This window comes from Triturus cristatus, chromosome 9 (assembly GCF_964204655.1).
Source record: "Triturus cristatus chromosome 9, aTriCri1.1, whole genome shotgun sequence".
Lineage (NCBI taxonomy): Eukaryota > Metazoa > Chordata > Amphibia > Caudata > Salamandridae > Triturus > Triturus cristatus.
In genome coordinates, this window is record NC_140592.1 from 821,697,629 (window position 1) to 821,723,210 (window position 25,582).

At 46.7% G+C, this 25,582-nt stretch overlaps 1 protein-coding gene across 3 annotated transcripts in view; it reads right to left on the minus strand.

Moving 5' to 3' along the window:
* Positions 1-495: 495 nt before the first annotated feature.
* The window catches only part of AKT1 (AKT serine/threonine kinase 1), a 445,992-nt gene continuing 420,905 nt past the window's right edge, over positions 496-25,582 (minus strand). For all 3 annotated transcript variants that reach the window (XM_085626243.1, XM_085626242.1, XM_085626244.1), the window contains exons 11-14: positions 15,696-15,910; positions 12,412-12,499; positions 8,153-8,255; positions 496-2,672 (exon numbers count right to left, since the gene is read on the minus strand). In XM_085626243.1, the coding sequence (XP_085482369.1) occupies positions 2,593-2,672; positions 8,153-8,255; positions 12,412-12,499; positions 15,696-15,910 (486 nt within the window). In that variant the 3' untranslated portion in view covers positions 496-2,592. The remainder of the gene's footprint in view (positions 2,673-8,152; positions 8,256-12,411; positions 12,500-15,695; positions 15,911-25,582) is intronic.

A 25,582-nucleotide genomic window follows, 5' to 3' on the forward strand; every position in this document is an offset into this window, starting at 1 on the left:
CAACAATTTCAAACAACAAAGTTCATGTGTGAAACGTTCTAAGTTGTTAGATTCAAATGAATCATAGTTAATTCATAATGTTTCACATTGGACAAATGGAAAACGTATGGCAATAGAAAACCCAATTTACGTTGTAAAGTGGGTTAGCTTTGAATCATTTATCTTTTTGCAATGTTTAAGTAATTTACATCAAGGTAAATTGCAAAGAAACACAGATTAGAAATAAAAAATATACTAACCGTATCTTCAGATTTATTTATGGTAGTAAAAATAAGTCTTCCAAATCCTCAAGAAAAACAACCATTATCGGCTGTGATAATGTATCGAATCAATTATTTGAAGAATCTTTTTACCCCAAAACTTTTTCAATAATGATTTTCAGCACAGTTAAGTGTGCTCAGTTCTTTTTCAGAAGCGAGACTACAACATACTTATGATAAATAGAATACAATATGTGGCTAACAGCAAAAAGAATTGAAAGTCATTAAAAACCTCCATTGTTAAAACCATCTTTATTTTGGGTGTCGTCTTGGGAGGAATTGTGTCATATCATACAAGTAAAAATATTATAAGTGAACATCATGTAAAAAAAAACAATATGGAATGAACTGTGTGCTAAAGTTTCCCATTTATTTTCTTGGGAAGTGTAGGAGATGCTGTGGTGGTCCTCCACAGAAAAATAAAAAAGCTAATTAAACGGCAATACATTTCATTATTGTATAGTAAAAAAAGCGTTCTAAAGGGATGCATTCTACAGCAGAATAGGTGCATTTGCTTAATGGTGTGACCACTTTATATGAATAAAAAAAAAGACTGTCAAGAAAAACAGGAGGCTCCAGGTTGCTTTCTCCAAATAAAAATAAAAAGTAAAAAAACTATTTAAGGAGACATAATACAACAAAGAAGGGAACCTTGTCACAAGGATTAGAACAGATAAAAAGATCACCTTTCACAATAGCATGTGTGAACTGTGTTAAGATCCTCTGCCAAAGGGGTTTCCCGCTTGGGTGCCAAGGGCTAGATCCATGACAGACTTTCAAGATATTCACAATACATAAATGTACATGTAAAGAATGTAAATGATAAAACATTTACATAGTCATTGGTTATTTTGAAAATCTGGCAAGGATCAGGCATTCGCGGATTATATTCGGACACTGCTGCGTTATCAGGAGTCATTGATATGTCTGTCACTTTTTCTGAAAGTAAATGTGCACCTCAAACTTGATGCCTGTAAAGCAGTGGCAATAGAGCAGTAGATTTTCAGAACAAAGCCTGCAATTTGATATTTCATACTCTTATTTTCGTGCAAAAAAAGAGAAATATCAGATTGTATTTTCAAACTGTAGCAAAAAAGGAAATCGCCTAAATAAATTCAGTATCTAACTCAGTCATTCTTCTGGAAAAAAAGGAAGGGGGTCTGGCATTTCAGCTTTGCAAAGTCCTGGTCACTAAATCAGTGCATTTAGGGGACACTTAAACTTAGTGTGTCTGCCCCCCAGTAACAAAATAACCATTGAAATTACAATGGGGACCAGCTTCATTCTAATTTACTTTGTTCTAAAAATCCAATAGAGTTTTAATGTGGTATTACGTTTATTTCTAATGAAAAACACTACAAGATCTAATTCATTACATGCGTTAAAACACATTGAAACATTTACTCCCATCATTACAGCTATTCCCTTAAATGGAATGTTTCTTGTTCACGCTCAAGTGAGAACTTGAATGTTAAGTGTTTCCAAGGTAAGAATGTTGAACCTAACATTTAATATGAGAGGTACTCTACAATAGTAGGATGCCTGTTTGAAAAAAAATCAAACACAATCTTGCATTCATGGTCTGGAAGACCATTGTACAATGTTACATCAGTTGCAATATCACGTTAAACAAGTGGTGAGTTAAGGCAATATCACAGCCAATTATGCAGGTGCAAACTGTGTGCAATTTGCGCGACTTCACTGACTTTGATTTGACCTGATATGCAATGTCCTGCAGCAAAATTCATCATAAAATAATAATTTCTGCATGTTGCGTTACCTCACTGAGGTTATTAATCTGTTCCTGCGGTTGGCTTCCTGGTGTACACGGACACTCCACTGTTATACAGTTGCAATGCAAAGTGACTTTGACTTCTACAATTATCCAAGACTTGTTCACTCTGCAGTATTGCACTAACTAAAATCTAATTGCCCACAATGTTGACTTCATGTTAAGGTAATGAATTGCATGAAATAAATTAATGAAGGCGTGAGGAAGATATAGTAGGGTTTGTCTTTCCAGATTTCTTATTCTTGATGACATGAAGTTCTTCATTTGTTAAGTTAACCATTTCATTCTTAAAAATGTGTTTATTCATTTAGCACAAAGAGCAGTATTTCTCATTTTTGAATGAATGGGTGTCATTTTACAAAATTGTAGGAGTCATGTGGGCATACATACTTTCTGGCTTCTTGCAAACACTTTTTAAATTGTTGTACAAACATGGTTTGTAGTTCAGAGACCATAGAACATATTCTACAGTGCGCATTCAATCAAGGTCCTCAAAAATGCTGTCTCTTTTCTTGAATGAAAAATAATGGTTGAAAAATATTAGGATGTTCCGCTGGCAGAGTAGGAAAATTGAGGAAAATGAGGTCTTCTCTCGTTGTCTACAAACTCCAAACTGTCATCTGCAAATAAAAACAACAGCGACTTGAGCACGAAACACCGCATCATACGTTCCTACTTTAATATAAACAGTGTAGAGTTTTGCAACAACTTTGCAGACAAATTATGCATTATAGGTAGGCTACTGCATAATAGGACAGGAGCCTTAACGTTGCCTTCTCACACGAGACACTTTCCAATTCACCATCTGTGAAATAACAGTCCCATGAAGAAAGGCAACTTCAAAAGTGATAAATGGATGTTTAGTAGTTTTAATGATGCTCATAATATCTCTTATTCAACAGCACAGAAAGCTACCTAATTAAAGTGGTACACAAACTAGATTATTAATGGTGTGAATACCTACACTGCAGCACAACACATTATGACCTTAAAATAATGTATTCATTCAGCAATGCAGCAAATACGCCCCTTCTGGAATGGCTAACTGCTATATAACATTAGACCAGCAGTGCACCACATTGCAGGGAATGGGCAAAGCCACCATCTCCCGATGGGATGGGTGGTGGCTCTCCACCCTTCTCACAACCAAGAGAACAATAATATCTGGAGGTGGTCCTATGACCCCATAAACCTTCCTTCCACCGTACCTTAAAATTGAAGGGGCCTTCTTGCTCCCTCAAGTATTGGGCATTTATGGGCCAAACATGCAATGAAAACGTCCTGGAAAACTGTAGTGATGTTTGTAATCTCACGTCTCTACTCTGCACCACTTTACGCGCAAGAGACCCTCAAACCTAATACTTTTTTTTTTAAAAGAATGTTCTGATTGGCTCCGGGAGCTTTTTTCTCCCCTTGGGCCAATTGGCTTCGACTGGAGACAAGCTCCAGCGGGGTCCAGCCCTCAGATTGGCTACCACGAACATGAAGAAAAAAACTTCTGGCAGCTATTACAGGGCTTGGGGAATTACTCCCATTTCCTGAGTTGAATTAAAAAAAATAAATAAGGGGGCAAGGTAGGAATACCTTGCTCCTAGGCCCTGTGGACCAAAAATAAAGAAAATCTGGCGTTTTTTTAAACAATCCCACAGGACTACCGTGGGATCAAAGCAAACAAAAAAAAGAAAATGGCGGTTTATAAATAAGTTGTAGAGGGGAGCATGAGTGGAGCACCCTCCCCCAAGCCCATTTTGAGCCCCAGGCACCCCATCCCCTGGGGCCAGGTTCATTAATTTAGGGGAGCAGGCTCGCTGCCTTATTAGGCCCCGGGAAGCCCATCCTCCAGGGCGGAATTTACAACACAGGGGGGGAGGCCACATTCCCCCTCCCAGAGCCTTAAAAGGCCCTGGAGACAACATCCCCTGGGGTCGATTTCAACAAAAAGGCTGCACGCCACCCATCCTCAGTTCTTCATGGGCTCCAGGGTCCTTAGCCCGGGGACCAAATTGAACAAGGTTCCAATTTTTCATTGCTTCAGGGGACAAAATATCCCGGGCCGTGTGTTATGTCAAAGAGGAAGGGGCAGCAGGGTAGCCCCCCCCTCCCCCACAAGTCTTAAAAGGTCCCGGGCCCTTATCCCCTGGGGCTGCCTCAATTCCTTTGTCCTGGGGAGCCCACCCCTGGACAGAGAAGTTTCCCTGCCCACAACAGTGCGGGCTGGGAAACATAGGTTTACTCCCACCTGGTGGCAGCATTTTTAAATCTCCAGCCGGGCGAGAGTATAGGGAGATTTAAAAATGCTCCTGCAGGGTGGGAGCAGACTTCTGTTTCCCGAAACTGACATTGCTCCAGCCAGAAGGGAGGAAGCATAAACAGCTACTCCCTCTGGGCGGAAGCAATGCTGGTTCCTGCAGTTTGCGGTAAGCCGTCGGGGGCCTTTTCAGCCCCCAACTAGTAGTCTGGAGGTACCCTGGGTGGGCACCGAGGGACTGACCTCTGGCTCTAGGGGAAGTGGCCTAAGAACACTGGGGGAGGGGGCCCCACTCCTCTTGATAATACAATTCATGTATGGGGATTATAACTCATGCCTTCTCCAAGCACTGCTCAGACTCTTATATTAGTTATACTATCTAAAATAACACCATTTACAATAAAACTTATAACACCGCCAATCACATTATACGTGAGAACACAGTGCATGTTAGATTGGTGAGTTATAGTTAATGTAGTGTGGCTACTGAGTTCAACACAATATGTATGGAGGTGAGAGTTAAAATAATCTGAAGTGGTGTACACTGGACTGGGGTACAGTGGAATAGGATACAGAGGAATAGGATACAGTGGAATGACGTACAGTGTAACAGCTTTGAGTGAAGTGGCATACACTGGGGTTCCATAAAGTGGAGCAGCATAGATTGTAGTGGCGTAGACTAAAGTGGCGTTAAATGGAGTGGCATAGAGCGGAATGGCATAGAGTGGAATGGTTTGGAGTGGCATAGACTGGGGTAGCATATAGTGGAGTGGTAAAAGTGGATTAGGGCACAGTGGAGTGGCATATGGTGATGTGGCGTATAGTGATGTGGCAAAGTTGAGTGGATTGGGATACAGTAGATTAGCATACAGTGGAGTGGGGTAGAGTGGAGTGGCATAGGTTGCACGCGCGTAGAGTGGAATAACGTAGAGTGGTGTTGTAGAGTGAAGTGGGGTAGAGTGTAGTTTCGTACTATTTAATAGTGTAGAGTGGAGTGAAGTGGCGTACATTAGAGTGGCGTAGAGTATTGGGGCAGAGAGTAAGTTGCCGCCGAGCGGTACACAGTTGAGTAGAATGGAGTAGTGTACATTGGAATAGCGTTTAGTGTATTGACATACAGTGGAGAGGTGTAGAGTGGCGTGGCAAACAGTGGATTAGCGTAGAGTAAAGGGACGCACAGTGGAGTGGAGTAGACTGGAATGGTGAAGAGTGAAGTGGCATAGAGTGCAGTGGCATAGAGTGGGGTAGTGTAGAGTGCATTGAGGGTAGAGTATAGTGGCACACTGTGTAATTGGGTTGAGTGGAGTGCTGTAGAGTGGAATAGCGTTCACTGTAGAGGAGTACAGTGGAGTAGCAATCAGTGGAATAGGACAGAGTGGAGTGGCATAGAGTGGAGTGCCGGAGAGGTTAGTGACATGCACTGGAATAGCGTATAATGGGGTGGCATACTCTGATGTGGTGTAAAATGGGGTGGAATAGCGTAGCGTCTAGTGGTTTAGAGTGGAGTGGTGTACAATACAATACAATAAAGTGGAGTGGGGTGGATTGGAGTGTTGTAATCTGGAGTGGTGTACAGTGTAGTAGCATGCATTCAATGGAGTGCCAGTCAGTGAAATAGTGGACAGTGGATTGGCGTAGAGTGGAGTGGCATACAGAGGAATAGGGCAGCATGGAGTGGTGTAGAGTGGAGGTGGAATACCGTAGGGTGGAGTGTAGTAGAGTGGAATAGCATGAAGTGGCGTAAACTGGAGGGGCATAGTGTGTACTAGTGTACAGTGGAGTGCCATACAGTGAAATTGCATAGAGTGGACTGGCATAGAGCGGAGTGGCATACAATAGATTAGGGTACAATGGATTGGCGTACAGTGTAGTGGTGCAGAGAAAAGTGGCATAGAGTGGAAAAGCACAGAGTGGAGTTGGATGGAGTGGAGTGGCACACAGTGGAATAGCGTAAAGTGTAGCGGTGTAGAGTGTAGTTGCGTATTGTGGAATAGTGGATTAGCGTGGGGTACAGTGCAATGGTATAGGGTTGAGTGGCGTGGATTTTAGTTGCGTACAGTGTAATAGCGGACAGTAGAGTGGCATGGTGTGGAATAAACTGGAGTGGGGTACAGCAGAATAGTGTACAGTGGAGTACGATAGCGTGGAGTGGTGTAGAGGGTAGTTGCATAGTATGGACTAGCGTACAGAAGAGTTGCGTAGAATCGAATGGTCTAGAGTGGAGTGGGGTGAGGTACAGTGTAGTGGTTTAGAGTGGAATTGCATATACTGGAGTGATGTAGAATGGAGTGTCAGAGTGGAATATTGTAGAGTGGAGTTGCGTACAGTGGAACAGTATAGAATGGAATAGCATACAGTAGTGGGTTATACAGTGGAGTGTCGTAGAATGGACTGGAGTGGCGTAGATCAGCATAGAGTAGACTGTAGTGGCATACAATGGAGTAGGATTCAGAGGAGTAGTGTACAGCAGAGAGGAAGAACATTGAGCGTAGTAGCGTACAGTGGAGTGACTTAGAGTGGAGTGATGTACAGTGGAATAGCGTAGACCGTAGTAGAGAAGAGTGGAGTGATGTATAGTGTAATCCCGTACAGTAAAGTGTTGTGGAGTATATTAAAATAGCATAGAGTGGAGTGGCATACAGTAGAACTGGGTAGAGTGTAGTGTCGTAAAGTGGAGTTGCATAGAGTCGAGCAGTGTATAGTGGAGGGGTGTACAGCGTAGTAGCCTACTCTGCAGTGCTATAGAATGGAGTGCCGTAGAATGTAATAGCATACAGTGGAGTGATTTAGAGTGTAGTGGTGTAGAGTGGAGTGTGGTTGAGTGTAATAGCATGGAGTAGAGTGGAGTGTGGAACTTGAACCAGACCTAGCGTGAAAGTGGGTGAACAGATGTAGTGTAATTTGCCAGGAATATAGATTAGAAAGTATAAGTGCTCATTTTTGGTAGTAGGTGTAAATAGTGTGTCAAAGTTACAAGTGTTAAAATACTTAGTAATATATTGTGCCGTGGTATACTGCAGTAGCTTTGTGGTACATGCCGATAAGAAGGTAGTATCTGATTGACTAATGGATCTTTACAAAACATAAACGGCGGCCATGTAGTTTTCGGCAAAGTTTCGTGGTGTTCTGAATTAGGCCTTATTTATAGTTGAGTACTATATATTTTCCAGCAGTTTAGGGAGAACTGCACATTTTTTTTCTAAGTTTTGTGTTTTTAAGGAGTGCTGTGATTCATAGGTATCATTGCTGTACTCTGTAGACTTTTGGACCTCTGAGTTCCACACCATATAAAGGACTCACCCTTATTCCTCTATACGGTTAAGTAACTCCTCAGTGACTTGCAATAACTTTAGAATATATGGCAGGGGTATTTTATCCCTTATAATAATTACAGTTTATTAACACAGTTCAGAGTAACGAACCTGTCCAAAACACTGTTTATTGCCTCACAGATTGCATTTTTCATTGACTTTGCTCAGGGAAACAACTCTCTGAATAGTCACAAAGTCTATTCAAGGCGATTTTACCTCATTGTATCAATTTAAACCCTTGCATCCTTGATTTGGTTTAATACCCTTTTGAAAAACATAATTCCACAGGAAAACCTCCCGGCATAAACCATATATGTAGAAGTGCAGAATGTAAAATGCTTTTTTCATTACCACTGTTGAGGGTGGGAGGGGCCTCATTACCCACAAGAGACTTCCACTCTTATGAGTTAAGGCCCCTCCCCATACTCAACAACGGTAATCAATAACATGTTACACTCTGCGCCATTGCTTAGTCGTACACACTGAATAACAAAACATGCACAAGGTAAAATGTTTCACTGAATGCTAATGGGCTACATACCTTGGTCTGGTGGAGTGATTGTGATCATCTGTGCTGTGAATTCTTCATCAAAATACCTAGTATCTATCTCAGATGTAACCTGAGGCTTAAATGGTGCTACAAGCTGGAGAAACAAATAAAGAAAAAGATAAAATGTAGAAATGTATAACATGATTTAACATGATATAGACAGGCCAGACAGCCTCTGAGGTTAAAGTCAACATCACACACACAGCTACCTCCAATCACATCCCAGTGGAGCAACACAAGGTTATTTCAAGTGATTATTACATTGGGTGCTTATTTTAAACTACTCACTGTAGCACGATAGATCTAGTGTGTTTAGTTTATAGCATGTTAATAATCCGTGTTGTGTGGAAGATGCAAGGTATTAACTTCACATGGGATGGTATTGGTGATAAGAGGAACGATGTATAGCTTGATTGGCTAGATTTCTTCTCACCCTTGCTTTTATTTCTTGTGGAGCATTTCTGTTATTTATAGTTTTTTTAATCTTTAGTTGAAGCTGACATCAAAGCGTGGCAAGAAACTGGTAAAGGAAGGCAGCCCTACACTTAAACTACCAGCCCATTATAAAATTGCCGCGTCCTGTGGCATGTTAGGTGAAATGCAATGTACCTTTGTTTTAACTCTTTCAATACTGGAACATTCCCAATGAAATCCGGCAGTAATCTGACATGAATTAAAATATTAAGACCGTGGCGAGGCACGGTTTTGGTTTTATATCCAGTACCACCATGGAGAGGACAAAATAATATTTTTATTGATTGCAAATGGATGACGTATGGGTGTTTGTATGGGTGTTTCAGTACGTCGATGAGAAAATCATGCATTAACTAAGGTGGCTATTTTCACGACATCCCCACATTCTAGGCAAGTATATGCTACGTGTACCAGTAGGACACTTACAAAAGGGTCCTAAGGATTTCAATTGATGGTGCTATATTGATCATACAAGTTGTCACTCCACTGTATGTTTTAAGGAGACTGCAGAGCACGCAGGCAATTAGATATTAATCAGATAAATTATTAAGTGGTAAACGGTGATCTGCACAATTGTCAGTTTTGTTTATTTGTTTTCTCTCCATTGTTTCCTTTTCTGCCAGATCAGGGACAACAGGTGCAATTTAGGGCTCGGCCAAGCAGATAAAGTGCTTCTCGGAATGTCCAGTAGATGTCAGGGTTGCTTCATAATTATCAAGCAATATAAATTCTCCGCTGAGCGCTCTCTTAGTGCGCTCGTCCAACTTCCTGCAAAATATTAGGATTCAACGTAACACTCCAAATGGCGATGCAGACTCAGACAGAAATGGTGCGCCAAATTTATCAACACTTTGCGCCAGTGCAAAGTCACAAAAAGTGACGGAAACCGGAATAAAGTGTTGATTTGGGATTTACTTACCAGCGCAAAACTTAGTTTGCACAGCACAGTTGCATTACATTCACACAAAGTGGCGCTATGCGCTACTTTGTATCAAGAGGTCATCCCATGGGTGGTGCATCGGCTTTCCAAAGCTACCACCCAGTTTCTGACGCCAAGCCCTACCTACTGACTTTTGTAGAAGGGACTTAGCACCAAAACAATACATTTTCTTGAGACACAAAGTAGGAGAAAAGTTTTATTTCCGAATTTGCATGACGGCTGCACTGTACAACACATATAGGTCGAAAAGACCCAACAATCTCCCATGGCCTGGCTTTGCTTGAAGCGTTCTAGGAAAAAAATCTGCTTTTTCACCCAATAGGCAAGATCTATCAAAGGCATATCCATAATGGATGCCTGCACATCTCCACAAAAACATGGCGACAAAGCACTACACTAGTGCCGACTGCTCACCCCAAACAATCTACAGATTCAGCCCAGCCCAAATCACATGGCTGGCTGCACCCGGACCAACTTGAATGGTTTGAGCCAAGGAGGACTGCTGCCAAGATGTCGTGGCCATGTCTCAGAGGGTGTGCATGTAACCTGTGGTGACGGACTCAGGGCTAGGTTGGTTGAAGAGAACGTTTGTTTCCCAAATGCCTCAATCCATTTCGACTCTCTGGCGGGGCACGGAGTATGGGGGAACATGAATTAGGATTCACCTTCCTGGTGGAAGCCTGGACCACCAAACACTCTGGAGTAGGATGCTGTGTAAGAAAATCACAGTCACTGGGTGCTGGTCTGTGGTGCCTGGCCTACTGCGCCTTCATCAGTAGACAAGAGCCGCACTTCGACCAAGTGCCCAGTACAGTGTCCGTTTAGGCTTCATTGGGAGGAAGGGCTTGAGCCCGGAAAGGAAAATTCAGTTGCCGATCTGCAGCAAGGATGTTTGTCTTAACCTCAAAAGAAGGTAGTTGTAGGTCCAGGACTTCAGCAGTCTCTGATGACTACACCGAAAGAAGCCCTCTCTTCCATTGGTGGCCCAAGGGGGAGGGGGAAATCAACTCTGTATCAGAGGAAGTATCGAGCCCAATTGCATCCTGTAAAACCATGTGTAAACGGTCATCTCCAAAATGTGGGGGTAAATCCTCCCCATTGCCATCTTTGAGCGGTAGCAAACTCTTGTCAGAATTGGAACCAAAAAGGTGATAGAGTTTCTGAAGACGGCACTGTGGTAGTAGGAGGATATTGTCTCAATCAGGCTGTACAGGAACCGGGTGCAAGTAAGTGGAGTCGGAGCGGGAACTCGGTTGGGGAGGAGACCGATTGAGCTCAGGGGCAGAGACCGCAGTCAGCAGCAGATACTCCTCCTGCATCTGTGACTTCTGAGCAGTGTCGATGAAAGAGGGACCAGTGCAGATATTGGTGCAAGTGTGTCTGCACTGTAGTTGGTGCAGAATCCGAGACAGATACCCGGGTCTCAGACGGCGCAGAGGATGGATCTGCCGGAAGTAACCCAACTGGCGGCTGCTGTGGATCCTTGAGGCAAGAACGCGCACCAGAGGGAATCAGAAGAGCGCCAAAAATAAGCAGCATAGCATCCTTAAAGAACCCGACCGGGTACGGCATCAGCGATGGCCTGCAGAACTCAGGTGCAATGGGATCCACTGTGAGATCAGCTCCTCAGTTGGAAATCGCGAGCAAGAATGAGTGGCAGCTTGACACCTTTCTAACTTCCCTTTAGACAGGGAGGGGTGGGATGGGGTAAAGTTCCACTTCACAATCTTGTGTTCCCTCTTTAACTTTGACTTACTGGATGACTTTGACTGAGAAGACCAGTCGGGATTGGCCTCGAGAATGCGAATGGGTCAGAGCCCTCAATTTGGAGCGGGACTAACACAAGGTCCATGACTTTTTTCGATGATCGGCCACATACGGCTTCACTTCATGGTCCTTATTTGCCTTCGGTGCATGAGGTCATATCCATGACACCACTTAGAGTTGTACCCAAAGCCCAAAAACTAGAGACACCTTGTGAGAGTCCGTCACCAACATCTGCTTTCAACTGTCAAGGCATGGTTTGATATGTAATCAAGAGAGGTCTCGCCTATTAGTATGTGATACAGGACTCAGGACTGTATGGGTAGAAGCGGGGAGAAACAATTAGTTTCCTTATGAAGCCCTCACCCACCAACCTAGTTGGTGGCATGCTTCATTGTCGGGCCCACCCAGTGACACCGAATGTGTCCCGGGTGTGCTTCAACGCCTGTATTACAGCGGAGCAGGTATTTTACTGAGTGTGCAGTGAAGGTGATGTGAAAGTGAAAGGTTAAAAGCTATTCAGTGGTCCCAGTTCCCAGGGGGTTATCTTTAATGTCTGGGCCTCTGATAGCAAAAAAAGAAGGCAGTGGATGTAGGTGGAGTAAAAGTAAGGGACTCCTGCATTCTGCACAGGATGCAGGCGTCCCTAACTGTTACTAGATATGCAAGTAGAAGGAACTGGCAAAATCAGTCTGAATTTAATGTTCTAACAACGCATTCAAACACCATTTGTGAATGTGTTTGCACGCATAAGCATGAGCTATTGACTTTGTCAATGGTTGTTCAAGAGTGCCGTTTGCTTTTTGTACAAGATGTGATACATCTAAGTTGTTATGGATTATTCAAACACTACAAAAGCAGAGAGTAATTTAAAAAACACCATACCTATAGTTATGTGACTCCGTCATACTAGGTTCCATATAATAAACAAAAGCATTCTGAGTGTAGCTGTTAAAATTGCACGACAATTGTATTGTTAAATTATTTGCAGAACTAAAAACTAGCCTAGAAATTGGTCTTGTGATGTGACGTGAATATTCATTATGACAAAGGAATGAAAACAAACAGGTACCTTTCTCTCGTACACATCTTGCCAGATAATGCCTTCAAAGAATTTATGCTGCATGATCTCTTTAGCATCGTCAGGACCACCACCTAACCTGTTAAAAAAACATGCCAAAGAAAGTTTTAGAAGCTTGCTTTGAAACGTTAAATTAGTCACAATGTCTTGAATTTTTATTATTTTAAGTGCAACATTATGAAAAATGTATATGGAAATAAATATAAGTGTACAACAAAATGTACAATCACATTAATGATACCCACCTCGTAACAATCATTCATACTGTTCCGATGACAGATTACCTGTTTAGTAAGAAGCATTTTGTGGGTTTGAGGCACTAGTATTTATTTGTCGGTTTAATCAGAGCAGTTTAGCAATCGGTTCACTACACTCATTGCTGGCCGGAGACCAATGCAGTCACACCCATTGATCTGGTAATGTGCATGAATCTTCCCTAGAGAGAATTAGTAGACTACACATGCGATAAAGTATCATTTGATGCATCGTGGGTATAAGCTAGCATCTTAGACTAGAGTCTAAGTTAGAACTGCGATGTCTTCCAAGAGGGGATGGTCTGAAACACAATACAATGAATGTAGCACTGTGTCACGGCAGGCATGGGATCAGAAAGGAAGAATTGTGTTCATCATATGGGGTGCAGCCAAAGAAGGTTTTCAACCTCACTGAAAGAATAAGAAGTGATGGGTAATTCCCAAAAGAGGTCCTCAGTTAAGGAAAGTGATATCTGGTAGACGGAACTGTTGATATAACAGGCATAACAGGCAGAATGCTTAGGATATTCCACTTCCAATGTTACAGCCTGTGCTACATTAAGGCAACAGAATGCAGCTGCCTGATGCCACCACAAGAGGGCACCAGATTGCAACGACCCCAAACATTTACCTTTCTGCGGGGGGTCAGACCTCGTTCTAGCTGGGACTCCAAAGATCTATGCACTTGAGCCGGTTACTAGTTAGTGCATTTGGTGGGAAGGAGTCAAATTCTAATGTCATTAGAAGTGTGGGGTCTACCCTGGGGGCTGGGCTTGATATCTTATTATTTTTTAATGTGTTTTCTCCATTTCAGCGGTTTTGTTTCGGGAGCTCACTCGTAGTCCATATTTAAATCTCACACAATGAGGTTGTACCCTGGTTGGATAACATCTTGAGATAAAAGACAGGTGCTACCAGCGTGCTGATAGCAGATGATGGCTGGTTTTTGGTATGTTCGCTACATGAATGAGTATAAGCCACGGAATGCTTCCATTTATGGATATCACACTTAATGAACCCATGAATCTTTGTGGTTTGTATCCTGGATGGAGTTACTCAGGTTTGCATCAATAAACAGAGTTCTGTTAACAATAACAAGAGTTGTTTACAGCAGTATGAAACAGAAAAATATGTAAAGGCCAGTGTGGGCAGATACAGTCAGAAGGAAGGACAACAATTTGTGACATTTAATTTTAGTATTGGGACTATAGGCCTTGTTTGAATTCTTTTAACACGTTCATGTGCTACGGATAGCTTTAACATTTAAACCAAAAATATTTCAAAATGCAATTTCAATTGCAAAATACTAAGTAAACAGTTAAATATTTTTAATAATTGTGTATATCTATACCATCAATTTAATTAGATGACCCAAACAGAAAAGCACACTTCAATTGTGTATGATACGCTTTCTTTCTGGCTGCCACCTGCTGTTTACTGACACTAAACAAATGTCCGGCATTCATAAGAGAAACCAACGATAGGCAACACATTAGATGCAGAAGAGTCAATGAAATATTGGTGAATGCTATTCATTTACAACAGACAGAGTTGTGCAGAATCATGTAAACCTAAAGCATACAGCAACGGGAAAGGTGGAACACACTAAGGGGCCGATTAGGATGGCGGGTGGATCGCCCCCGCCGGAAGCCACATCCGGCTCGGCGGGGGCGATCCGCCCGCCATCCATGCCAGAATGACCCCCTGCGATATTAGGATGGCTGGGGGGTCCGCGGCGGACGGGAAGACTGTCTGCCGCTTTTCCGCCCGTCGATGAGTCGACCGGGTGGAAAAGGGGCATTATATGGTGACGGTGTCTGCAAGACACTGCCATCCATATTATGATGCATGCAGAGGACAGCCTCACCATGGCGGCGTTGCCGCCATGGAAAGGCATGCGGTCCTTCCTGTAGGGGTGCCCGCAGTGGTGGGGGGTGCACATGGGGGGTACCTATGGTACCCCCTGCATTTGCATGCACAAGGTGGCAGGCACCGCGCCGTGCTTGCCATGTTGTGCATGCAAATGCACTACATGCATTTTGTACATTGCGGCGGGTGCTGCTTAAGCACCGCCCACCGTAATGTACACAATGCGGGATGCGCCCGCCAGTGTGGCGGGAGCATCCGGATTTGAATGGCGGGACCGCCGCATCTATGGCAGGCAGTCCCTTTAGCCGTTGCGTTGTCCGCCCGCCATCGTAATAGACCCCTAAGAGTTTAAAGAAACAATTAAGCAGACACCGGCAAAACCACCGTTAAAGGGAAACGGGAGAAGAAAATAAATATTTTTCAATAATATTCAAAACAACTCATTAAGCCTCGAAAACGTCTTTATTGGCTCAGAAAAACGTACAAGCTTCTTTGCACCCCTGTGCATCAGGCACGGTTGGAAGCAGCAACTTCCGCAACGCCACATGATTTATCAATCGACTTTAAAAATAATTTGGAAATGTAGCAATTTTTTTTTCCCAAACATCATCTTATGAGTTCTGAAATAGCCCATTTCCATTTGGAATAAACACTTTTCAATTTTGGTATAAATGTATTAATTCAGCCAAGCAAAGGCTTACAATTTAATATCTAGGACTGCACACAGGAAAGCTACTTACAGACCGGCGCGGCCCGCACAGGTAAGAGTGGAGGGGCGAAGGGAGTCGACAGACGACGGGACAGGTAAAACAAACAAAAAACCACTTACCTTGCGCTCGCCGCATAGCCGCCTCGGCAATGCGGCGTGCGCAAGGTAAGTGGTTTTATTTTTTTAATTTTACCTATCCTGTCGACTACACCCCATGCCACCCTGCCACACCACTCTTACCTGTGCCAGCTGTACCTGCTTACAGACAGCTGGAGTGCTACCAGTAGCTCATGAGCTACTTGTTTGAGAAGCCTGGAGTAAGGCGTTGAAGCCAAACAAATCATGCAAGAACACAATTAAGACGACACTGTGAATAATACTGACATAACACTGTGCCACTTGTACATATAAAAGAATGTTGTCATTATTTAAATAATTATCACCTCTGCTTAGGATCCTTCTTGAGCAAGCCTGACAGGAGAGATTTTGCTTCTGGGGACAAAGTTCGAGGAAACCTGATCTCTTCCATCAGGATAAGTTCAAAAAGCTTCTCGTGGTCTTGATTGTAGAAAGGGAGCCGTCCGCACATCATTTCGTACATAACCACTCCTAAACCCCACCAATCCACTGCACGGCCATAGTCATTATCTTCTAGAACCTAAAATAAAAAGAAAGAAAGTTTGATTTTAAAAGTAGTTTTGATAAATGAGATCGCAGGAAAAAATGACAGTGTTTCACAACATAATTCTGGAAAATAAAAATATTGTAAGGAAAATGAAAAGAAAAATGGCAAGGTAAAAAGACTGATAAAAATAGAACAGATTTACTTGTAGGAGTTTCACAAGCTATTTAAGGTTTTGTTTTTTAATGGCGTCCTCCACCTTCGAAGACCGTTCGACTCAAGAGAGACGATCCATGAAACTGTCTTCACCTTAAAAATATAACTCTTCACCCATTTTGGGTGCGATTCAATTACCATTAATTATAGTAACGGCAGAGAGGGAAGTGCTTGCAGTAAACCGGTATCCCATTGAAGGTTAAATGAGTCTCCAGCAAACCTCGAGGTAGAAACTAAAAGGCGTGAGTGTTGTATGTCGTGACGAAAATATCAAACCAAGGCAAGCCCAGCTGGGCAAAGATACCTTGAGCAACCTCTGGTTGTAGTGCCCAGGTGATACCAGTTGTATGTCGGAACCACGCAGGCATTTACCACGCCTGCCTTAACGCAGTTTGAACCACAAATGTATCCTTACAACACATTCCTTTACCAGGCAAGTCATCACAACGACATGCCTTAGGGAAAGCGCTGGACTTTGGAATCGTATAATTTACTATTTCAACTCCAGTCTGCGCTACAGTAGGAAAAGCGTTGGACTTGAAGTCCAACATCAGTCCAACAATGGTTTCCTTGCTGTAACAAGTTGCGTGGTAAAGGAATGCATTGTGAAGATGCATTTGTTGTTCGGACAGCGTAGTTAGGGCACAGCGTAGTTTGAGCCAAGATGTAAGGCTGTTTCCCTGTGACACATACTGAGTTAATCTGCTCTTGCACTGAGGGACTCTACCCCATGTTTGACTCATCAAGGATAACACTATAGTTCCGGCCACAACCAGAAACTCATAGCTTCCTGGCACAATACCTTTGATCCTACACAACCCTTCTTGTTGTGGTACCACATGGCAGTTGAATTGTTCATCAAGACCTGGACAAGCTTCCCAACCCAGAGATGATGAACCCGTCACCACTATCCGCTCCAGATGGAGCAAGGAAAACAACTTACAGTATAACATCTTGGCATCCTTCAGCCACCACTGAAGGTCCTGGTCCCCCTAGCCTGCAAAATTGATAGTGCTCGAGGGACCTCTCCAGTTCTAGGCCCCATGGAAGCAAAGATTCCACTGCAGAGACCACATGTACTATTGGACATGAGGCACTAGCAGGATGCAAGAGACCATGAAGCTTCTGGACTATCTGTGTCGGAACAAAGGAATAAGCCTGAAGCATCAGGATAATGCGCTAAATGTCCCTGACTCACTGTGGAAGTTGCAAGGCTTCATACATCACTGACAACTACTATAAAGGGAACACTCTGCACTGGCTGAAGGTTGGATTTTGGCACTCTCGGTCTCAGAACTCGCTTTATTGGCCCTTGGGCTAGTAATGACTGAGCCTCTTTGGCAATGATGGAGGCATAGGAGGTGGGGTGGACAGAAAAGGAAGGACATAACCTCATCGCACAACCTGCAGGACCCACAAGTATAAGGTAACTGTACACCAACCAAGAACACAAAAAGTATTCTGCCACCTACCAGGTGCAGCTGACCATCAGAGGGGGAACAGGTGTGGCTTGTAGGCTGTCACAGCAGCTGAAGAGGAAGACTACTCATGTTGGTAGCCACAGTTTCTCCCACTACTCGGCCATTAGAGCCACAAAAGTGCTGAGCAGGCAGTTCAACAGGTTTAGATGGCGGACTCTGAAGGTAAGTTAGACCATGCGACTAACCTGTAAACTGCCAGTATTTTGGGTGAAACGTGTGAGCTGGAGAAGTAAGCCTAAACGTGAGCCTATATAACGGCTATCTCTCAATCGCTCCAGTGATAAATCTGCTTTCTCCCCAAACAGCCTTGAGCTGTCAAACGCCATATCCAGAAGAAAGGTCTGCATGTCCCTGGAAAAGCCTGTGGCACACATACAGGCATGACATCAAATTGCCAATAGTTCCCCTTCACGGCCAACGCAGTCTCTAGTCTCCAGACTGGCTAGTAAATTGCCTTTGGTACGGGTTGGACCAATCGTGGACTGTCTGAAAGAATGTATTTTGGGACTCCTCAGGGAGGACGGGCAAAATCCCATGATATTCCAGAGGACATGAGTATCTCCCCAAGAGGCAGACAGCAGGAATCTAAACTCCAAACTGACAAGAGAATAAAAACCTCTTACCAAGCATGTTAATACGCTTAGATTATAGGAAAGGATTTTGGTTCCTCTTCTGTGCCAAAGCCTGAACTAAAATGCTATCTAGCGGGGGAGCTGTGCCAAAAAAGCCAGATCCCTGGAACTGGTCTATGGTGCCTCGCAATAGGGCAGCTCACTGACAACCCTGAATATGGTTTTGACCATGCTGGCATCAAAGCTTCTGTCAGGGCTTCTTTATAGGACAAGGAAGCTTTGACGGTAAAGGGCCTGGTTGCAAGATATATCTAACCAAACTCACATTTGCTTCCGCAGTCTGCAACTGTAGTTTGAACACCTTTGTCGACTTTGCACAGCCACCACAAAAAGGAGCTTTCTTCAGTAAGGGGCTCCAGTGGGGAATGCATTTCCATCTCAGGTTAGAATTGTGAAGGTCTAACTGAATACTGTATAGTGGGAGAGGGAGAGGGGCAAATTGTCCGCCTCCACTTTATCACCATCTTCATGTGGAATGTTCTGAAGGCCTTGTATCACATCTGACCCGGACTCAAACAAGGTTTGCAGATTTTGAGGAGTTCACACCAAAAGCTGCATGGTCCAGTAAATACCAGGCATTTTGCCTCTGATAAATACTAGCAGCTTTAACATACAGATATCTATCATAAAATACACCATTCTGGTATATGTAGTAACGGGGTTACTGTATGTATAAGAATGTATTGTCCCACTCGTACGGAGGCCCTAAATGTTATATCTGTTTGCATTTGTACCAAACTAGGAAAGTACAGTACACGCTATCGCTCACATAATCTACTGACTCTCAAACTGCCCTGCACCATGGACTTCCATCGACCGAGGGCGAAGCTGTCATTTGTACAGTCCAAGTTCCTGCTGTTGCAAAGCTGTTTCATGTGTACATACCAAGTTCCCGCTGCTACCAGCGGACCATTTAATAGAGCGTGTAACAAAATAAAAAAATAACAAATAAACACACATTACAAAAGATAGTCCGTGCCAGATGCAACGTCACCACAATTGAATTTCCAAATGATAACGAACATTGCGAATGGTAAATAAAACAGGCCACACGTGCATCTCATTTGCCTTGCGGCTGATTTCCCGCTCTATTTTTACCTGCCTCCCCCTCGTTGGGTTCTTGCGACGTTTCAGTGTCGCATAACGGGTTTTCAGTGCATTTGGCAGCTGACAGCCAGCCACATGTTCCGTGCTTACTGCTCGCCTTCAAGCAGCCGAACGGGAAATCATCCTCGCCCATTAATTCGATTACAAGAGCGTTAATGGCCATAGAATTCACTTTACTGTACTAAAGAGGGGTAACCAGCACCAGTTCCGTGCACGTATCGTTATTCCCATTCGGCAAAATCCCGCTTTAATGGAGCCCTTGGTGGAAATAAAAGGTTCTGGCACGCAGGCCCGAAGAGCCTAAAAAGAAAAGCAATATATTTCTCCACTAAAGCGTCCATTTCTCAACATTTTCCCTCACGGCGCTGTTTATTTCACTCTTAAGGAAAGAGGCCCTGCAGTAAAAAAGGACCCGAAAGCCGCCAGGTATTAGATTACCCCCCCAGGTCTATTTGCGGCCTCCATTGCCTTATGATTCACAGCCAACGACAGCTGGCCCCGCAGCTGCCCCGTGTATGTACGAGGCCCGCACAGCTGCCTGTCTGCCAGGATTCCCGGAGCCAGACCCATCCTTTATAGGCAGTCACTGTAACGTCGGGCCTCAGGCCCACATTATGCTAAGAAGTGAGAGACGGACACCAGGGTCTATGGTACAGTAACTGGCCACGAGCACGTGCACCCGGGCCTTTTTATTAGCGGGGCCACGTCACTCGTGACACCCGTGATGGATGGGTGTCGGGTGCAGTGTGTCCAGCCCTCGAGGGAGTGGCTGGGATTACAGCTTCCTGCGAACCACTAGAATGTGTCTCGCAGGACACTACATTCCTCCCCAACTTTATTGAAGGACAAATAAAAGTGTCAGTCCAACCTGTGGGGAAGAACAAACGGTTAGTTAAATACCACAGGGTCCATCCGGCTCTCGAGTCAGGTGGCAGGACATCAGACATGGGCTGGTGAACTTGGCTAGCATCAGGACCTTCTCCGCAGACACCCGTACTTTAACCTGAAGGACTCAGGACACTGCTGGCTTGGAGACGTCCTTTGCATGCCGTCCGTTCGCTGACAGTGGCATGTCTTGCATGGCTCCCTCTTGGCTGACGTCCGTGATGGTCTGTGGTGAGATCTAACAGTTCTTTTGGTGGGCTGCGTCATGACCATGGATGAAGTCTAACGTGAGAGTTCACGGAGGTGTTGCTGGACCGTCTGTCCCTGTGGAACTACTTGGCTGTGACCGGTGCCCTGTCGGTGGGGCAATGTCTCTTCTCGCTCTCCCGCCTGGGGAGGCCCGTCATCGGGGTTGCTGCGGGACTATAGGAAGGCTGCACCGGAGCCGCTGCTTGGGTGCCATCTGGTGGCAGCTGCAGGACTGCCGAGGAGCCGTTGCTTGGTCGCACGCACAACCCTCACGGGTGGATGATTGTTGGTCAAGACTTGCACTCGCTGCCACGGTTCCGGTGTAGGCCCAGTTCACAGGTGGTTGCTGGTTCCCTTTAGTCGGCTTGTGTGGCAACGGTTTCGGACTCCAGTCCATCGGTACTCGGGAAGTGGTGTTTGACGCATGTGCTGATGACTGGCGTGGTGATGGCTACCAGCTATGTGGTGATCGGAATGACAGGTGTTGGTGACTTGCTGGGAGGGTTCGGATGTTAGGATGGACCTGGGCAGCCACGTACCTCCGCCTTGCTGATGTTGAGTGTCCATGGCGGTTTAACACGTAGAGTGTGTTGATCCTCTCTTGCCTGGCTTGGGGGCCACTGCCGACTCCATCTTGAGGCGGTGTGAGGACGGACACTCAGGGCACATCTTCACCCATGGCATCTGCGGACAGGGGCAGGGATGCCCCTTGACTTAGACAGCCGACGCTTGGGGAGTGGCCGTTCACCTGAAGACGCGTTGTGGAGATACGCGGTTTGCGACTGCTGCGGCTTACGTTCGGTTCTCTTGTGAGGCTGTGTCCAGGGACGGTGGTCCGCCTTGGTGGCTGTCAGATGTGTCAGGGTGAGTTCTTGGCTTGCTGTGAGTCCCCGGTCTTCTCCTTTTTCCGGTCTATTCAGTCTACCTGTGTCTTCCGGTTTTCCAGGGTGACAGGGCTGTCACTCTTCTTTCTTCGAGGCGTTGTGCTTGGACCTCGAGGCGGCGCTGTTCGGGCGCCGGCTTATGCCTTCGCTCCGGCGCGCTCCTTGCTTGCTGGGCGACGTGACGTCCAGTCACGTGTCGCTGGCGTTGGAGCGCCTGTTGCTGTGGCGGCCGCCACGTGGAGTGTGCGACTCCTTCCTTGCCTGTCGTGGGTCACCGCCGACTCCATCTTGGGGCTGTGTTGAGGAGGACACTGTGTCACGGACACTGTGACGCTTTCGGGCCGCTGCGGGTGCGACTCCTTCCTTGCCTGCCGTGGGTCACCGCCGACTCCATCTTGAGGCTGTGTGGAGGAGGACCCTGTACTGTTTTTCGGCCCTCTGCGGGGCTTCGCTGGTGCAGTGGGGACATGGTCGCTCTCTGTGCTGCGCTCAGCTGTATTTCGTTGCGGAGATGCGGGTGCGACTCCTTCCTTGCCTGCCGTGGGTCACCGCCGACTCCATCTTGAGGCTGTGTGGAGGAGGACCCTGTACTGTTTTTCGGCCCTCTGCGGGGCTTCGCTGGTGCAGTGGGGACATGGTCGCTCTCTGTGCTGCGCTCAGCTGTATTTCGTTGCGGAGATGCTTCTATCTCCCGGGCGCCTGCCCGTGTTGTCGGATTCGCTGGTGTGGTCATCTGCGCTCTTCGGACCACGTGCGATCCGTCTTCGCCTTCGGCGTTCTCTGCTGGCAACTTGCGTGCCTGTGTTGTAGCTTGCGGTTGTGCCTGTTCACCGGTAGGAGCAGGTGATGCGACCTCTTTACCGGCGGTGGCGTTGGGCAGCCACGTGCGTGGTGCGCGCTCTGCACCAGTCTTTCTCACGCTGTTGCTGGGGGCAGTTCCCTGGAGACGTCGCTGTCTTAGCTGGTCGTCCATTCTTGCTAGTGGTGGCTGTCCGTGTGTAGCTCTGAGTCTCTTGTAGCTGTTTGCGGGGTTTGTCAGTCTCTCACTGCACCTTGCAGAGGTGGCAGGCAGTGCTTTTGCCTATGTGACGCTGGTTTGCGCTGGTGCAGCTGGAGGCAACTTGGGGCTCTTGAGTGTGGCGGCTACCTGGAGACTTTACTGTCTTCGAAGGTGTCCTTGCTGGGCTCACTTGCAGGGTGCCGAGGGCCACTTCATGGGCTTTCTTCTTGGAGGGCCCGTCTTGCTGTGCCTAGTGCAGTCTGTCACATCAGCTGGGCGTGAGCAGGCAGTCTTCCTGGTGGAACCTGTTGTGCGTGTTCTGCATCCTTCGTTTCTAGTGCTATCGAGGGGGGGGACAGCTCCTCTGAGACGTTGCAGTCTGTTCTACCTGCTCGTGGCTCGCGGCAGCGTAGAGTCCACAGTAGCGCTCCTGCTGTGATGGGTATTTGCAGATCCTTGATGGGTTTCCTTGCTGCTTTCGCTTGTAGGGTGCAGTGCTCCTTGTCGCTGGTCTGCTGACGTCGGTCGTGGTGGGCAGTCGGCGTGCTGGGCCGCTCTTCGGACGTGGCGGTGCAGACCTCTTGCAAGGATCACTTTGCAAACTCCTCTCGCTGATCCTGCGGCTTCTGGCAGGGTAGTGGGGTGTCAAGGCCTCTCCTCCAGTCTCTGGTGCTGCTCAGGCTGACAGTCGCAGGGCACTGCTGGCTGACTGCTCTGACCAGGCAGTATGTCTGTCCTTCAGCGCGTTGTGACTGGGGGGCTACCAGGTGGCACTGCGTCTGTCGCGGTGGCTTGCCCTGATTGCTTCAGGTCGTGGGTGCTGGGGGGAGCCAGTGCAGTGACTGTCCATGGCCACAGTGCGGGAGCTGAGAACACTGAGTGGTGCACTTGGTGCTAGGGTGGAGTGAGCTGCACCCTACCCTTGTGTGGGGTCTGAGGCATTCCTTACAGCTTAGCCTGGTTCAGCCTTGTCCCCAGGCTGGGGTTTTCCTGACTGCAGCGACTCTGTGGGTGCATGGGCTTGGATCTCCCTGCTGCCATGATGAAGTTATCGCTATTGGCTTCGCATTGCAGGCTGTTTCTCCCTTCCGTGCCTGGTTAATGCAGCTGCAGTACCACTCGTGGTCGCTAGGTGGCGGTGCTGTGCTTCAGTCTCAGAGCCCAGCAGTTCCTTCTGGACACTGCAGGCTTCTCCTCTTTGCTGGCTGCAGCGGCGGTTTCGGACGGTGCTCTATCCCTCTGCTGGCGCTGAAAAAGGAAGTTAAGACACCAGGTGTCCCCCTCCTCCTGCTGCTACCGGCTAGTGCGTGTGCCCGTCCTTCCCGATTCCAGGAGCAATGTGGCGCTGTGGCCACCAGGTGGCGCTGCAGCCACTTGTCTGGCGGCAGGAAGAAAACCCTTGATGGGGCCTGGAGGTTGTACGGAGTAGAGAAGCTCACCGACAGGTAGGGAGTGCCGCCGTCTGCTTGGCTTGTGTTCAGCGTTGTATCGCACTCACTCTCGCGGGGCCGCAGCAGGAGGTGTCAGCCTGGCGGGTGCTTGTCAAGGCTGCTTTGGCGCTGGGAGCTGATCTGTGCCACTGGATTCAGGCGCCTGCTGGTAACGAGAGCTTGCGGCCCCGTGTCTACTTCCGGACCATGCTGGTCGCTTGCGAAAGGTAGGGGGCACAGTAGGGGCAGCGCACATGGGCTGGGCGGCTCGCGACTTGCTGGCAAAGACTTAGGCGCAGGCTTCCCACAGCGAAAACAGACATGGTTACCTCCATCGCCGGGTGGGTGTGCTTCAGGGTGACGGCCTTCTTGCTCTCACGCGCACTGCATGCACTGGGCGCCGCTTCGTGCACTGCGTTCGGGTAGCGTTTGGGCGACCAATGGTGCCTTGTAGATGGAGGAGGCACGGAGACACTCGCCACCTTCCTTCCGGCGCCGCTCAGACTCCGGTCGTCACACTGCCTGTTACGGTGGGCAGAAGCACTATATCGCGTCAGTGACCGCCACGCCGGCAGCATGGAGAGGTTCCCAGGGAGCTCTCCGGGGTCTTGGTTCTCCGTAGCGCCTCACCGTGATGTTTGCAGTTCTCGCCTCGTGGCGCTGCTGCCCCTCACCGTCGTCACAGGCTATGGGCAGTGGCTGGGAGTGTGCACAGCGGTGTGGCAGCCCTGCGCCCTTTCCTCTCTCTCAGGCCACTGAGCGCCGGCTGGCATTTGCAGGGTCTCGCTGTACGGTCAGACAGGTGCCGGTGCCTCAGCGTATGTCACTCTCCCTATAGCAAGGCAGATGTAGCTTTCGTGCACAGGGGTTAGTACCCCCTCGTCGCCATTGTAACGTCGGGCCTCAGGCCCACATTATGCTAAGAAGTGAGAGACGGACACCAGGGTCTATGGTACAGTAACTGGCCACGAGCACGTGCACCCGGGCCTTTTTATTAGCGGGGCCACGTCACTCGTGACACCCGTGATGGATGGGTGTCGGGTGCAGTGTGTCCAGCCCTCGAGGGAGTGGCTGGGATTACAGCTTCCTGCGAACCACTAGAATGTGTCTCGCAGGACACTACAGTCACGTGCTGCAGCTTCACCAGAGATATATTCTGACATCTCCGATCCACGTACACAGATCTGGGCGCAGTGCGTCCCTAGAGGCCAGCTGCACGCGTGACGTCAGACACCCGACGCTTCATGCGGGAACTCGGAGAGTCGGTGTCACAATCAAACAATCACTCTAATAAACTTCCTCAGGTAGTAATACTAATAAGGATCAGCCGAAGTGGCTTTCTTTTGTTAATTAACAATACACTCAGGGATTTAAGTGTGATGAAAAAACTGGGTGGTCTCTCATAGGGGCGTGGCCGCTGTAATTAAGGGCGTGGCTTAAAAACACAAGCTAAAAATCTGTGCTCATCATAGTATGCATTTTGCGGTTTCTGCCATTGCATCCAGAAATATAACACAACATGTAACATTACATTACAACAAGCCAGAGCTATTGGCTTTGTCAATGGTTCTAAATTGCATAGGATAAATAAGCAACAACTATAACTATGTTGTATATAATACTGAAAATGCTACTCGCTCTTCTGGGCGAGTTTGTGGCTTATTACGTCCTTGTGCAATAGCTAACTGGTGCTCATGTAAAGCGCTGCAAGTTTGTGCTGTATACACCTATTAATCGAGTAATTTTCAAGCTATTTCCAATTTGCTAATCTTGAGAAATGCTGTCGCTGTGTTTTAGGGAACTGCGCCCATGGTGTTCAAGAGG